The sequence below is a fragment of the Zootoca vivipara genome, chromosome Z (genome assembly GCF_963506605.1).
Source record: "Zootoca vivipara chromosome Z, rZooViv1.1, whole genome shotgun sequence".
In the NCBI taxonomy this organism is placed as follows: Eukaryota; Metazoa; Chordata; class Lepidosauria; order Squamata; family Lacertidae; genus Zootoca; species Zootoca vivipara.
In genome coordinates this window covers 26,809,077-26,823,544 of record NC_083294.1, presented here as the reverse complement: position 1 = coordinate 26,823,544, position 14,468 = coordinate 26,809,077, and the positions used below count along the sequence as shown (strand labels likewise).

Genomic DNA, 14,468 nt, shown 5'->3' with positions numbered 1-14,468 from the left:
CTGTCAGAGGCAGTACGCCTCTGAATACCAGTTGCTGAGAATCACAAGCTGGAAGGTTCTGCTTGCAAGTTTGCCATAGGCATCTGGTTGGCCAGTATGAGAACAGGATGCTGGACCAGAGGCACCATTAGCCTGATCCAGCACATTTTCCTTATGATTGGACTTCTTCAGGTGCCCTCATAGAATAAAAAAGTGATGAGGGAGGTGGAATCAAAATGTTTTGCTATATCATACCCTCCAACATATCCCAGAGGTAAACGGGGACTCATGTCTTTCAGGGCCACGATCTCATGTGAGATCTGTGTGACTTTCACAGTTGTTACTTGGTCTCAATTTATTATAAAAAGGTATTTATTGTATACGCTGTCCTCAAGGCAGCATACCAAGTTATTCAAAATCAAAACACAATCAAATTAGGGAAGGCAGGGCTCTCACACGTCTCCCAGTTGTGTTGAGTTTCAGCAAGTGAAGCCTCTGTTTCAGCAAGTGAAGGATATATTGGCTGTTGTGGGCATAGGTGCCAACTATAGGGGGCCCTGGGGACCCAGGCACCTAATTTTTTTTTGTGGGTGCTCAGCACCCACAGTGCGGGCTCTGATGTGACTACCAGGCAAAAACGTTCCTTTTTAACCAGGCCTTTGGTTGATTTGACTGACATCCTTTGTCCTTTTAAAATGTGGAGGATTTTGGGGGGAGAGGGGTGTTACTGGGTTGTTGTTTTTATTTTGATTATATATATTGTAGTTTTTATGTTTATATTTTCTGTGAACAACCCTGAGACCTCCGGGTATAGGGCAGTACAGTGGTACCTCTGGTTGCGAACGGGATCCATTCTGGAGGCCCATTCACAGCGTGAAAAGCCCACAACCTGAAGTGCTGTATGTGCGCAGGTGCTTTTGCGCTTTTGTGCATGTGCGAAGTGTGATTTAGCGCTACTGGGCATGCACCCTTTCCGGTACTTCCAGGTCACCGCGGGACGCAACCTGAAAAAACGTATCATGACGCAAACGTAACATGAGGTGTGACTGTATATAAATTCAACAACCAAACAAACAAAAACATAAAAGGGATATGACATGGGCAGGGAATGAGGCAGAAATAGCAATCCATGTCCTTCCTCCCCATCATAGCAATCCTTGGGGTGTTGAGAGGATGGCGAAATAAGGCTTATGTTTTTGTTGAATGGTGAGAGAACACAGTGCTCTTGCCTTTTTTCTTTAAAACTATTGTTTTATTCATGTACGTACATATTTATGTACACATTTATGCAGATATAATAAAAGAATCTACAAATAAAATGCATATAGTTCAAAGGGAACATTCCCAATGGAAATCAGTAGGATTTGCTTCTGAGGAAAGGGGCATATCCTTGGCTGGCATACTTTTTTTAACTAGGTGTCTACCTTATTTCTTTGTTTATATTCCAAATGTCACAGTATTATAGGATCATAGAATTGGATATTTTGCCCAATGTGGGGCTCAAACCCACAACCCTGAAATTAAGAGTCTCATGCTTTGCTTTATTAGCTGAGCTAGTCTCACACACAGAACTGCAGAAGCTGCTGTATAGGGGTTAGCAGGTGATGGGCTGCAGCCCAGTGGTGGAGCCTCAGCTTTGCATACAGAAAACCCCATGATAAATCCCTGAGCTCTCCGGGTAGGAATAAGAGAGAACTCTGCCTGTTATCCTGGAAAGCTGCTGCGAGTCATCGTTGATGATACTGAGCTAGTGTTCTATCTTGCTTTATCAGAGAAAGCATCATAGCTGAGTAGCAGAACGTATGTTCAGTCACTGGCATCTCCAGGTTTGAGTGTGAATACAGATTCCTGCTTGAGACAGCGGGCTGAATGAACCTGCGGTTTGAGTCACTATAAAGACAGCTTTGTCTTTAGACAGTTCTTGTGTTCTTTGATTGACAAAAACCCTACTTGGCTGTTTTTCCTTATACCATCTACATATATAAAAATGGAAAAAGGACGTGTGGGTGTGTTTCCACTTTTCACCAAAACCGCTTGACCGATTGAGGTGAAATTTTGACACAACATCACATGTGAATGTCCGAAGGATATAGGAAAGTTTGCTAAGACAGATGTCACACCTTCGCCACGTAAAACCCCCAAAAAACCCTGTTCCAGGATGCACCACTCAGCCCAAAGTGCATGCTGGGAAAAGAACCAGGTTACAAACCAGCGCCCTCTAGCGGCGGCTACACTGGTGTTACACCTATAAAAACCTTCCCTCTCAACTGCACCTTGGCTCCCGTTTACATACTAGGCTGAAGCCTTTACAGACTAGGCCAAATGGAGGTACTGACTCACCTGGTTGGGGTTGGGGGGATGGGATGGGATAGGTCAGGATATGATGGGACCAGGCACAGGGGTGAGCCAGGGGTGGGGGGAGAAGGGGGTGTGATACGTCATGGGTTGGGACAGAGAGGGGGGAATCACAGGGATAAGCTGGGGGTGGGGGAGGAGGGGGCAGGATACGTCATGGTTCGTCACAGGGTGGGGGAAATCACAGGGATGAGCCACAGCAACATGTGGCAGGGCCATCTAGTTAACAATAAGTTAAGTGAGGCAGAGTGTCCCCATCATCATAGCCCCACTCACGCTTTTCACATACTGGGGACATGCCTGTAGAAATTATGCTGTCAAGTTTTGTAAGATGTAAGCTTCAAATTCTATTGTGTGAGCTGGAAAATCCCTCCCCTTACCTGGCCAGTCCCCTGGCGATACCTCCCCAGGCAGGATTGGACGCTTGGCTGGGGTAGGCGGAGACCCCAGGTATCCTGCCTGGGAAGGTAGTGCCAGCTCCAAACTACCATGGAGTCACCTTATGGGATCAGGGGGCTGCACACGACCACGCAAAGGTCGCCCCCCCATTTGATGTGGTGAGTGGTCATTGAGGCACCACCGGGTGTTGAAATTGTGCACTCCTAAGAATTTTGAGCCCAGGGCAACCATCCCTCTGTCCTCCCCATGCTATGTCACTGCATGGTGTGGAATCCTGACTGCACAAGATGATACTAAGCGAGATGGACGAGTCATATACAGCTGTATACAGCTTCTGACTATGACTCCTTGAATGATTAGAAGTCCAACTTATTTCATTCCTTAACAGAAGAAGCACTTTCTCTGCTCATCAGACGACTCCTGATGGCCAAGCTGCTGTGTCTTGACACCTGACCCTTGAATTCTGATGTTGTGAAGAAATAGAGGACTGGATCTAAGCAACAGTTAAGACTTGCAAGGCTTAAGCAGAAAGGGTGCAGGTGCAGGATAAACCAGCGTGTGGCACAGTCTCTGATAACGTCCTCTTTCACCATCATAAAGAAGAAAAACACAATGTGATATGGTGTGAAACACACGAAGAAGACAATGGCACACATAGCAACCATCCGTAGTGCCTTCTGCTTCTCGATAGTGTTTTGCAGAGGGATATGGCATTCTTGGAGGGAGGCTTTTGTCTTCCAAGTGCAGTAGACAATGGTGACGAGAGGGGTCAAAAACCCAACAATTTCAGCCACCAGCATCAACAAGACTGAGCTGGCCTGGCTGCCTATTTTCTTGACACCAAGGTCGGTAAAGCAAGTATCATTGCTGTTCGAACTTCTCATCAATGGAAACGGCAAGCAAGCAGCTCCAACAAAGATCCACACAGCAACACATATGGCCATGTCGTACCTCCGTTTCCACCCTTTGGCCCTGAATGGATGGAGAAGGAAGAGGTACCTTTGAACGCTGATGCACGTAAGGAAGCAAATGCTGGCATACATGTTAAGATACTTCAGATAGAAGCAGAGCTGGCAGAGGAAGGTTCCAAATGGCCACTTGTAGTTGATGTAATAATATATCCGCAGAGGCAAGGAAAGGACTTGAATGAGGTCAGCAGTGGCCAAATTAACCATGAAGATGATGTTTTTGTTTTCCTTGCTGATGAAGCGGCATAAAATCCACAGGGCCATGCTGTTGGTCAGGAGGCCTGGGATGAAGACGATGGTGTATGTCACTGCATAAAGGGAATGCTGGAACTCTTTTCTGGGTTCTGTGCAATTGTCTGTTGCACTAATGCTCTGCAGCAGCAGCACAGCTGCACTCCCATTAGAGGCAAAGTGAGATGAAAGGGGTACTTCTTTGGAAATATTTACCCTGTTTAAAAACAAAACAAAACAAGAAGCAAAAACAAGTAGTGTAAGATTTCCTGTTTTCATTATTGCGAAAAGACATGGTTATTGTCTTTGCTTTACTTTACAATGCTTTAAAAAGCATTGGCCCCAGACTTGGTCATACTGACCAGGGAAAGTTTGACCACAGTAGACCATGCATTGGTTTATTTAAGATTGAATTACTGCAATGAACTTTATGTGGGGATTCCCTTGTACTTGACTCAGAAGCTGCAGTTAGTGCAGAATTCTGCAGCAAAATGGCTGGCAGTACATGTGCCCCCTCCCTTGCAGATTCACACAGAAAGGACCAATGAAAGTCTGTTTTTAATGGTGGGGTAACCTGAGAATATATTGGTAAAATGGGAGGGGCGTCCCTAGATATTGCTGCAATTTTACTCACCCCTATATATTGCTGCAAATCCTATCTGCACTGTAAACAAAAACACAGCTGATTCCTGATCTGTTTCCAAAATAACTCTTGCACATAACCAATTCTCAGCTATTGTCTCCTACAATTGCTCAACTCATTCCCTCTTAGTCACTTTCATCACTTTTCCTTTGAATCCTCACCTAGTGGTGTGTTCACATGTTTTCATTAAGTCACTCAGAAATTCAGTAAAACACACACAACAACAACTGATTTCCAGCTTCAATTTTACATGAAAATGTCTCTGGAGAAAATAAAGCTTAATGAAGTTTACAAAAGGACTCTGGGTTTTCTCCATCCTTAGAGAATTAAATCAGTGCTTCTAATGTAATTTGGGTTGGCGCAGAAGATCAATAGCCCATGTAGGTTGCTGGCAAAGTAGTTGTGTCAGTGGCTGACACAGGATTGGCCCTACCATTTAGGCAGAATGAAGAAGCTGCCTCGGGTGGCAGGTGCAGGTGGCAGGTGCAGGGGTGGGGATGGAGCTGTGTGTGCCTTGTGGCAGGCACTGCACCCCCAAAGTTAGCCTCATGTCCCCAGGTGTGGTGTGGAGGGTGCTGTCTAAGTGCCAGTGCTGAAGGAAGATTCACTTGCCGGTCTGGTCAGCTTCAGCACATGGAATTGTGTACATTTGGCAGCATGTCTTGGGCTGACGCTGCTGACCCTTGTTTCTTTCTGGGCATTCAGCCTGTTCACCTATGAAATGAAGTGAGGTAGGAGGGGCTTTCTTTAGCACAGATATGAACTGTAGCTGGCCTGTGGGCCAGATCCTTACCTTCACTAGCCTGCACAGGCCAAGTTCAACAGATGGGCCGGTTCGCCCTCCTGTCTATCACCTGATGTCATAATAGCATGCATCAGCTGCCTACAGGTGGGCAATCAGCTGGTTGTTAGGGCTTGGGAAAGAGTCACATATGACACTGTGCCAACCTTAATGGTCAACTGCTTGCTGCTTGCAAAGAGCATTGCACATAGCTTTTGCAACCACTAACAACCAGCTGGTCGTTATTAGGACTTGCAAAATGCTCTGTGTAGGGCTTTGCACAGAATTATGCAGGTGCTGATGTTTGGCTGATTGCAAAACATCTGCAGCCCAACCACATCTTCACTTGCTTCATATCTGATTCCATATATGATGTCAGGTATAGGGAAGTTTGGTGTGGCTTTTAAAAAATGACCAGCCAAGCCAAACAAGGAGCCCTAGAGGGGCTAATTAAGGCTGCAGGTTCCCTACTGTTGTTTTAACTGAAAAGGAGCAGATGGAAGAAGTACATTGATCCCCATGCTCACTAACAACTCATCTCCACACAGTTCATTGTTCTAGGACCTAGAATTTAGGTACTTTCCCCCCAGTCCTCATTCAATTCCAGTAGGTTGAGAAGGGAGTTGAGAAGGGAGAGGAGTGCTTGGAGCAACGCTCTATAGTAGGATGTGTTGAGGGGCAGAGGAGGATTTCCCACTTCCTACCTATGCATTCCTTTTTCTATTATCCATACCCCTTCCCTCCACTTTAAATGTCAGAAGGATGGGCATATCAACGATGACTTTAGCACAGGTGTTGTTGGGGACCACAAATTCCACCATCTCTGACCATGGGTCATGCTTGTCTAAGCTGATGGGAGTTGAAGTCCAACAATATCTGCAGGAGCACAGGGTGGTTGCTCCTGCCTTATCACATGCCTTCAGATAAGTATGCATGTTTAAACTGAGTGCCCACAGAGTGGAGAAAATGTATAGGTTTAGGAACATTAACAAGTGGCCACAGCACCTGTTTTTCTCTGCGCCTCTCTCTGCTAAGAAAACCATAAGCTGTTCCATGGTTTTTGGATTTATTAGGCAGCCTTCCTGTAAATTGTCAAACAGACTCTCTGCACTGTGGACCAACTTTGTTTGTACAGGTTGTTTTTTAAGAGCTTCCTCAGTCTGTGGCTTCCTTTCTCCAGTAAGTGGGTGTAGGTCTTAAAACAGTAAACACAGCACTTGTAGTTACAGGTAGGTAGCCGTGTTGATCTGCAGTAGTCGAAACAAAATTTTAAAAAATCCTTCCAGTAGCACCTTAGGGACCAACTAAGTTTGTCATTGCCTACGAAAGCTCATACCAATGACAAACAGCACTAGTAGCTTTTTCTGTACACTGGCAGAAATAGGTCATATCTGGACCATGTGCCTTGAAGAATAGGGTCTCCTGCCTGTCTCTTCCGCTTTGGGTTTTCCACAAGAATTAGGCTTTAACTGGATTCCAACAATGACAGCACTTATTTCTAAGTGTTCTTAGAAATAAGACCTTTTAGCTCAGTTGAATTTACTCTCTAGTAGTAGCTAAAACACATTTATGAAACCTAATTTTTTGGGGGGGGGAGTTTTTTGGGGTGGGAGAGAGAGAGATTGTGGTGCACATGTGGTTGCGGTGTGCATACTGTTGTGGCATCTGCATGGTGCCCACAATAGTTCCCCCTGGTGGCAAAAATGCCAGTGGGCCAGAAAAATGTATGTCAGTTTGTGTGGAGGTGTTGTTTTGTTGTTGTGTGGTGGTACAGTGGTACCTTGGGTTAAGAACGTAATTCGTTCTGGAGCTTCGTTTTTAACCTGAAACTGTTCTTAACCTGAGGTACCACTTTAGCTAATGGGGCCTCCTGCTGCTGCCGTCCCGCCGGAGCACAATTTCTGTTCTCATCCTGAAGCAAAGTTCTTAACCCGAGGTACTATTTCTGGGTTAGCAGGGTCTGTAACCTGAAGTGTCTGTAACCTGAAGCATCTGTAACCCAAGGTACCACTGTATTGTTGTTTTGTTTTTTTAAAAATCCACTTCCTTTCCATTGACCCCAGTTTATTGAAAATTCTGCAGATCTTATGCATGCTTACTTGGAAGTAATTTCATTGAAATCTGGGGACTTTACTTCAGCGTAGGCACAGGAGAGAATTTCCATTCAGTTTGCATATTTGAATTTATCAAATTATCACGTTATGAAACAACATGAGAACTGAAACACAACCATCCTTTGAAAATTACACTTATATACACTTCACAATGCAGTTCTCTAACCAACAAAAGCTATTGTTTTTCAAATGCTTGTGTCAAGAGAAAGTGGGCATTCAAATGCATATGTTAGTGAAAATAATATACAAAAATGTATTCTGTAAGGGAGCACTGCTTGCAAAAATATGTTCATTAGTCAAAGCTGCAGACAAATATGAATTTATTAGGAAAAATTCACACTAAATTGCTGCTGAATTTTCATGAGATTTTAAATGAAAATTCATAACCTGATACAGAAATATGGAGAATGGTATTTAAGAAAACAAGAAATGGGAAGAATTGAAATAATAATAATAATAATAATAATAATAATAATAATAATAATTCCAGCATCACAGCGTCACCCAGAGACACCCACAAATATGAGTTATCCCTCTCTCTATTTCTTCCTTCCCTCCCTCTTCCATCCTTAATAAAATACGGGGGGCAGATAAGCCCCACATAGAAAGCCCATCAACATGGGGGGATGACTTTCAAATACGGTATTTACCAGTAATTTTTTTTGGGGGGGAGGCACCTAGGCCTCTAGGAGTTGGCTGCTATACCTAGGAGTAGGACAATTCAAGAAAGCAGAATGATGCATATGCTATGGTAATATATCAATAGAATCATAGAATTGTTGTCGGAAGGGACCACAAGGGTCATCTAGTCCAACCCCCTGCAATGCAGGAATTTTTTCCTAAGGTGGGGCTTGAACCCACCACATGGTTGAAATATTATGCTGATATGCAGCAACGCCTCGGAGCCGTCATGGCTGCGGCTGTGCCTTGCCTTGCCCTTGCCCCCCCTGTCACCCCCTCTCGCCTGCCCGACCCTCCCGTCCTCTCCAGCCAAGCAGGGTAGCCACCAACGCTGCCAGCCCCAGAAGCACAAGGTGGCCGCTGCCACTGCCGCCGCCACGATATCATCAGGCCCGCTGGCCCTGTAGCCCCGCCCACATTCCCACTTCGTGGCCCCGTCCCTCCCGTGCCTTGGCCCCGCCCCTGAACGACCATGGCTCCCCCCCCTAGTTTTGATGCTGGCTACACCCCTGGCCCTTCTGATGTTGAACTCTAACACCTATCAGCCTCAGCAAACTTGGCCAATGATTGGGGGAGTTCGAGGACAGCAACATCTGGAGAGCCACAGTTTCCACACCCCTATTCTAAAGGCTGAAAAGCCATTGCTTCTGCTCACAACAAACTTGCCTCATCTTTCAGCTTGTGCAGCTTTTAACCCTGCTTTGTTACCTGATGTCCTCCATAAGTTTCAAACAACAACTTCCACCAGTTCAGTCCAGCATGTGCTTGCTGGGGCAGATAGGAATAATCAAGGGCAGTCCCTCCCAAGGGCAGTCCCCCCTCGCTACCTGAGGTGAAATGGGAATTGGTGCCTCCTGGGCTTTCATGTGCATCGCCCCATTTCTGCTGCTGCTGCATCCAACTCTCGCCAAACTCAGTGGGAGTCAGTGCATTCTGCAAAGGGGGGTCCAAGTAGCAGCTGGCACATAGAAACACCACAGATCTTGCCAAATTTGACGGGAGCTGGGACACTCTTCAAAGTATTGCTGCTCACTCAGCTTCTCCACTCAGGGGTGGGGTAGACAAGAAGCAATGTCGCGTGCCAGAACACCTCCCACTCAGCAGCAGATGCAGCATGGAAGGGAGGTGGAGCAATGCCTCTTGCACTTTTGCCAGTTGAGGTTGGTGCCTGGGACCAGGATAGGGGACCAGCTAGGGGTGGAAGGATCTGCCCATTTCAGTTCCCTAAGCTCTCCCTTTCCCCAGTCTTCCAATCATAAACCCTACTGTTCCAATTTATGCGGCCATTTGCAATTAAAAAAGAATACCCATCAGCACTTTTGTGCATATTTCTCCTAATATCCATATTTGTGCATGCTGTTTTGACTAATGTAAACTTTTTGAAAGTCATATAATGCAGTTTTGTTTGTTGCTTTCATGAATATATTTTATGCACACTGTCACCTAAAATGCATTTTTGTAAATATTGTTTGGTTGGAGAATTGCATTGCAAACCTAGGAGAAGTGTGAATTTTGAAGGATGTCTGTGTTTTAGTTCTGATAATGTTTCAAAGAGTGCAAATTCAGATGATTCACCTTGAAATGCGAGCTGAAGCAAATCTCTCCTCCATACCTAGTGAAGGCTGCTTTAAGCAGCTGCACATAATGTTCATTTAGGTAGTTACTCACTCTTTCCCAAGGTTTGGCATGGATTGCAACGTCTTCTCCCTCCCTCCTTTCCAAAACCACACTCTTTAAGAAGTTTTATAAGCCAAGAAGGCAACTCCCTACATTCACCAACTTTTATAATTGAAATTTGGACTGTGGTGTAGCCAGCTGAGGGCGGGGAGAGGGGGTAATAAGGGATGGATATGAGATGAATTGGACAACAAATCTATGCCATAAAAGCATGGGGAGGTGCCCTCAGTCATTTTCACATTGAGAATAGTTCCTGGTTAAGTTCAATTCTCCACATTTCCGCATCAGCTAGCAAAGAGAAACACCCAAAACTTCCTCATGAAAATTCACCAGCATTTTATCTGGTGTAAATTTATCCTAATATAATTTTTAAGGTCTGGTCTGAAAATGTTTATATTAGGATAAATTTGCACCAGATAAAATGCTGGTGAATTTTCATGGGGAAGTTTTGGGTGTTTTTCTTTGCAAGCTAATACGGAAATGTGGAGAATTGAACTTAACCAGAAACTGTTCTCAATGTGAAAATTGATCCACAAACTGCAGGACCCAGACCTCTTAGATTTAGAGGGTTATGATAATTGATGGTTTACCTGTGAATCTTCCCTGCAGTAAAGCAGATGGCAATACATTAAATCTAACAAGGGTAAATGCCCATCTGTATTTGGGTATTTGTAATTTTGACAAATACTTTGCTGGGGAAAATCCTCTCCTATTATCTTTTATGGCTGGGTATTTATTCATCTCGCTCACATGGCATTGCAGTCCCACATCCCAAACTCGTTGGCGGATTATTTCTCTTGCTTTCTCGTAGCCTGCAGCTATCAAGGCCTGTGGGGCGAATCCCAAGTCTCCTAGCTTTTCGTACAGTGTGGCTTTCCATTTGGATTGGTAGGGATCCAGAAGGGTTAAGGGTGCCAACCCCCAACAGGTTTTAACCAATAATGGATCTTTAGAATCCATATCCGGGCGCTGACCGAGATTTGCTCGACCTCCAGGTGGACCGCTATGTTGGACACACAGGAGGGGATCACCAACAGGCTACGATAGAACTTTGTTTGAAACGATTCTAAGGAATCAAGATTTAGAGAGCTGTAAATCTGTGAGCCATATGTCAGTTGTGCTAATATTTTTGCAGCAAAAACCTGGGAGGCTGCCGGAATATATTGGCCTCCTTTCCCATAGAAAAATCTTGTGGTAGCTTTGGTAGATCTTTGGACATGCAATGGTGTTTTTGACCTGGTACTGCCACGAACCTCTTTCCTGGAAGATTATACCCAGATATTTAAATAATTTATAATTGATGGAGATGGCATGTGTACTCAGTGTAAAGGTAAAGGTAAAGGGACCCCTGACCATTAGGTCCAGTCGTGACCGACTCTGGGGTTGCGCGCTCATCTCGCAAAATGTGAGATAGCTGATAAAAGTGAAGACAAAATAGAATCATTTGCTAATATTTCCCACCCACAAAAACCTTCAACCTAGCCATGAATATCACAGCATGAACTGTGCTGTTCTATGCTGTTTCTGAAAGACTCTTAGCATTGTAAATTGGCATATCTCTAATGGAAGGAACCCAGGTGGAAGGGACCCAGGTGGCGCTGTGGGACCCAGGTGGCGCTGTGGTTAAATCACTGAGCCTAGGGCTTGCTGATCAGAAGGTCGGCGGTTCGAATCCCTGTGACGGGGTGAGCTCCCGTTGCTTGGTCCCAGCTCCTGCCAACCTAGCAGTTCAAAAGCACGTCAAAATGCAAGTAGATAAATAGGAACCGCTACAGCGGGAAGGTAAACGGCGTTCCATGTGCTGCTCTGGTTTGCCAGAAGCGGCTTTGTCATGCTGGCCACATGACCTGGAAGCTATACGCCGGCTCCCTCGGCCAATAATGCGAGATGAGCGCGCAACCCCAGAGTCGGTCACAACTGGACCTAATGGTCAGGGGTCCCTTTACCTTTTAATTGAAGGAAAGCCCACTGTTGTAAGCCAACCATACTCAATCAGCTGTGGGAAATCCATGAAAAGGATGTGGGAGATCTAGACTGGATCTAACATTCTTTTTAGGACTAAAATGAGTGGTGTGGGAGAGTGGGGAGAGGCAATTTGGATTAGGAATGTGAAGCTACTCTAGGTGATGAAAATGGACTCTTCCATCCTATTTTCCTGATTCAAATCAAAACAGTCCAGTCTCAGTTTGGGAGTCCAAGGGTTATATGTTCAGCCAGCCATGTAGCACACATGGTAATGGACCAGATAGGCATCAACAATTATTTCCTGTTGTTAAAAAAAGAGGTTTTCTGCAGATCTTGCAGATTCATCATCTAAAGCAGGAATGGGTAACCTGTGCTCCCTCTAGGTCAGGCATCCCCAAATTCGGCCCTCCAGATGTTTTGGGACTACAATTCCCATCATCCCTGACCACTGATCCTCTTAGCTAGGAATGATGGGAGATGTAGTCCCAAAACATCTGGAGGGCCGAGTTTGGGGGTGCCTGCTTTAGGTGTTGCCACTTCACCTAACCCTCTCTGACCATTGGTCCTGCAGGCTGGGTCTGAAGGAGTCCAACAACATCTGGAGGGCCAAAGGTTCCCAGTCCCTGATCTGAAGTTTAAACCAGATGGAGGGACCACTTTGGATTCTCTTTTGCTCTGTTACATTGTCGTAGAAGGGTTTTCCAAACACAGAGTGGCATCTTTGTTTTATTAAGACCTAAGAGAAGTTTACACTGTCACCAGCATGGTCATTTCTCAGGCTGTCACCTATGTTAAAGTTGCATTCAATTCAAGCTTATGCAGCTAATTGGTGGTTTAAAAGGCAGATGATTAAACAACTAATCAATTAACAGCAGGGATGGAGGAGAAATTCAGTTCAGTACACATTTGGAGCCAAATCTATCAACTTTGCACTTTCCAAAACAAGACGTGAACTGAAGCACAGCTATCCATTGAAATATGCAATTACCCAGATTTTGTGATGCAATTTGCCAAGCAAGCAATGCTTACAAAAATGCATATTTTATGGGGAAATGTGCATAAACATGTCAATATTAGTAAGAATAGCATACGAAAATGCATTGCATTGGGGAATAGAGTTGGAGGTCACCTCAAATATAAGATAATCTACCCCTGCCCCAGGGTAAAGGAAACCCACAGCTACAGCATCCCTGACAGGTATATATCTAGTCTCTGATGAAAAACCTTCAGCGAATGTTAATCACCTTCTGAAGAAATTTTAACACTGCCGATGAGCCTAAACACTAAACAAGAGATATGTTTAGTGAAAACTAGAGACTGGAGAGAAATTTTATTCTGTTACATTTAAAGATGAATCTACTTATTTTGCACTTTCTGAAACAATCTGAGAACCAAAACATATCCACCCTTCAAAATTCAAATTTTGTAATGCCATTCTCCAGACAAGCTGCAAATATAAAATGTATATACCAGGGTAAAGTGTGCACAGAAGTGCATATATTAGTGCAAATAACACAAAAAATGCATTACATCTGGGGAACTTGCTCTGCCAAAATGTGCACATTAGGTAAAATTGGATGCAAGAAAAATGTGAATTTTAGAAATTTGCAATAAAATGAATTTTCATGAGGCGGTATTTTTTTAAAAAAAAAATCACATACTTCAATGTCGACAACTGAACTTCACATCAGAAAAATGAGAAACTTGGAGAAACCAAAATTGAAAGATTTTCCCACCCTGTAATTTGAACTCATTGGTTTGGATCCTATCTTCTCGAGTCTGGCTTCAAAAAATGTCCTTTTAGCAATCTTTTGCTGGGCAGAAGCAATTCTCCTGAAACTCACAGTGGGTGGTGTGGTGAGATCTTTCCTACAGCATGATTCCAAAGCCTTACCTCATTGGAACGTCCCAGTATTAGCAAAAGTAAGCCCTCTGGGAAACTCAGCGTTCTGGTTGCAGTGTTGCACCTTGTTGCTTTCATGTATGATTAAAACGGAGAAAGGAAGACAGTAGGTAGAACTTGCTATCTACTCTACAGCCAGGTTAATGCAACAGGAAGTAAAAGGCTGTACTACTTCTACCACGGAAGTCTTATTTACATGCAAGAGCATCCGTCTGAATCATAGTGTTGCTATGCTGGTTTTCTGTAACCAAACAAAGACTGGGACGGATTCTCACAGCAACAGACCCACCCGCCCACATTTATTGTTTGCAACCAATGAGTAGGGGTGGGTGAATTTATCAATCTTGGTTTCTCTCAGTTTCCCAATCTTAAACCCAGTTCTTCACATTTATGCATCAGCTTATCCCCCCAAAAAAAACCATTGCACCCTTGCTTGCTCCACTCACCCCCCACCATTTCCCCACATTAACCACCAGAGCTTCCCTTCCCACCCCATGCAGCTACTAATCTTGCTTTCCACCTTCCCAACCCCATTTCCGAAGCCACTTCTCTCTTCTGTTCTGCAGCCCCACTCTGAACCTGAACCCACTCTCACCGCCATGTCCTTGCCTCCCCTCTCCTTGTGTGCAGCTCCCTTGCACACAGCCACCCCATGGTTACCTCCTGCACCTTCTTCCCCCCATTGCATCACAACTATTAAGTTGCACAATCATGAAGCCCCCACCCTTCCTATTCCTCAGGGCCTTTCATGGACCAGCTTTCATCTTCGACA

General features: G+C 44.7%; 1 protein-coding gene across 1 annotated transcript; it reads right to left on the bottom strand.

The window, feature by feature from the left end:
• Positions 1-1,304: 1,304 nt before the first annotated feature.
• Positions 1,305-13,782, bottom strand: LOC118078274 (putative P2Y purinoceptor 10). Its single transcript, XM_035102070.2, has 2 exons — positions 13,688-13,782; positions 1,305-4,149 (listed from the first exon to the last, which is right to left on the bottom strand). The coding sequence occupies exons 1-2, from the start codon at positions 13,690-13,692 to the stop codon at positions 3,108-3,110; spliced, it is 1,047 nt and encodes a 348-aa protein (XP_034957961.1). The 5' UTR covers positions 13,693-13,782; the 3' UTR covers positions 1,305-3,107.
• Positions 13,783-14,468: the final 686 nt, after the last annotated feature.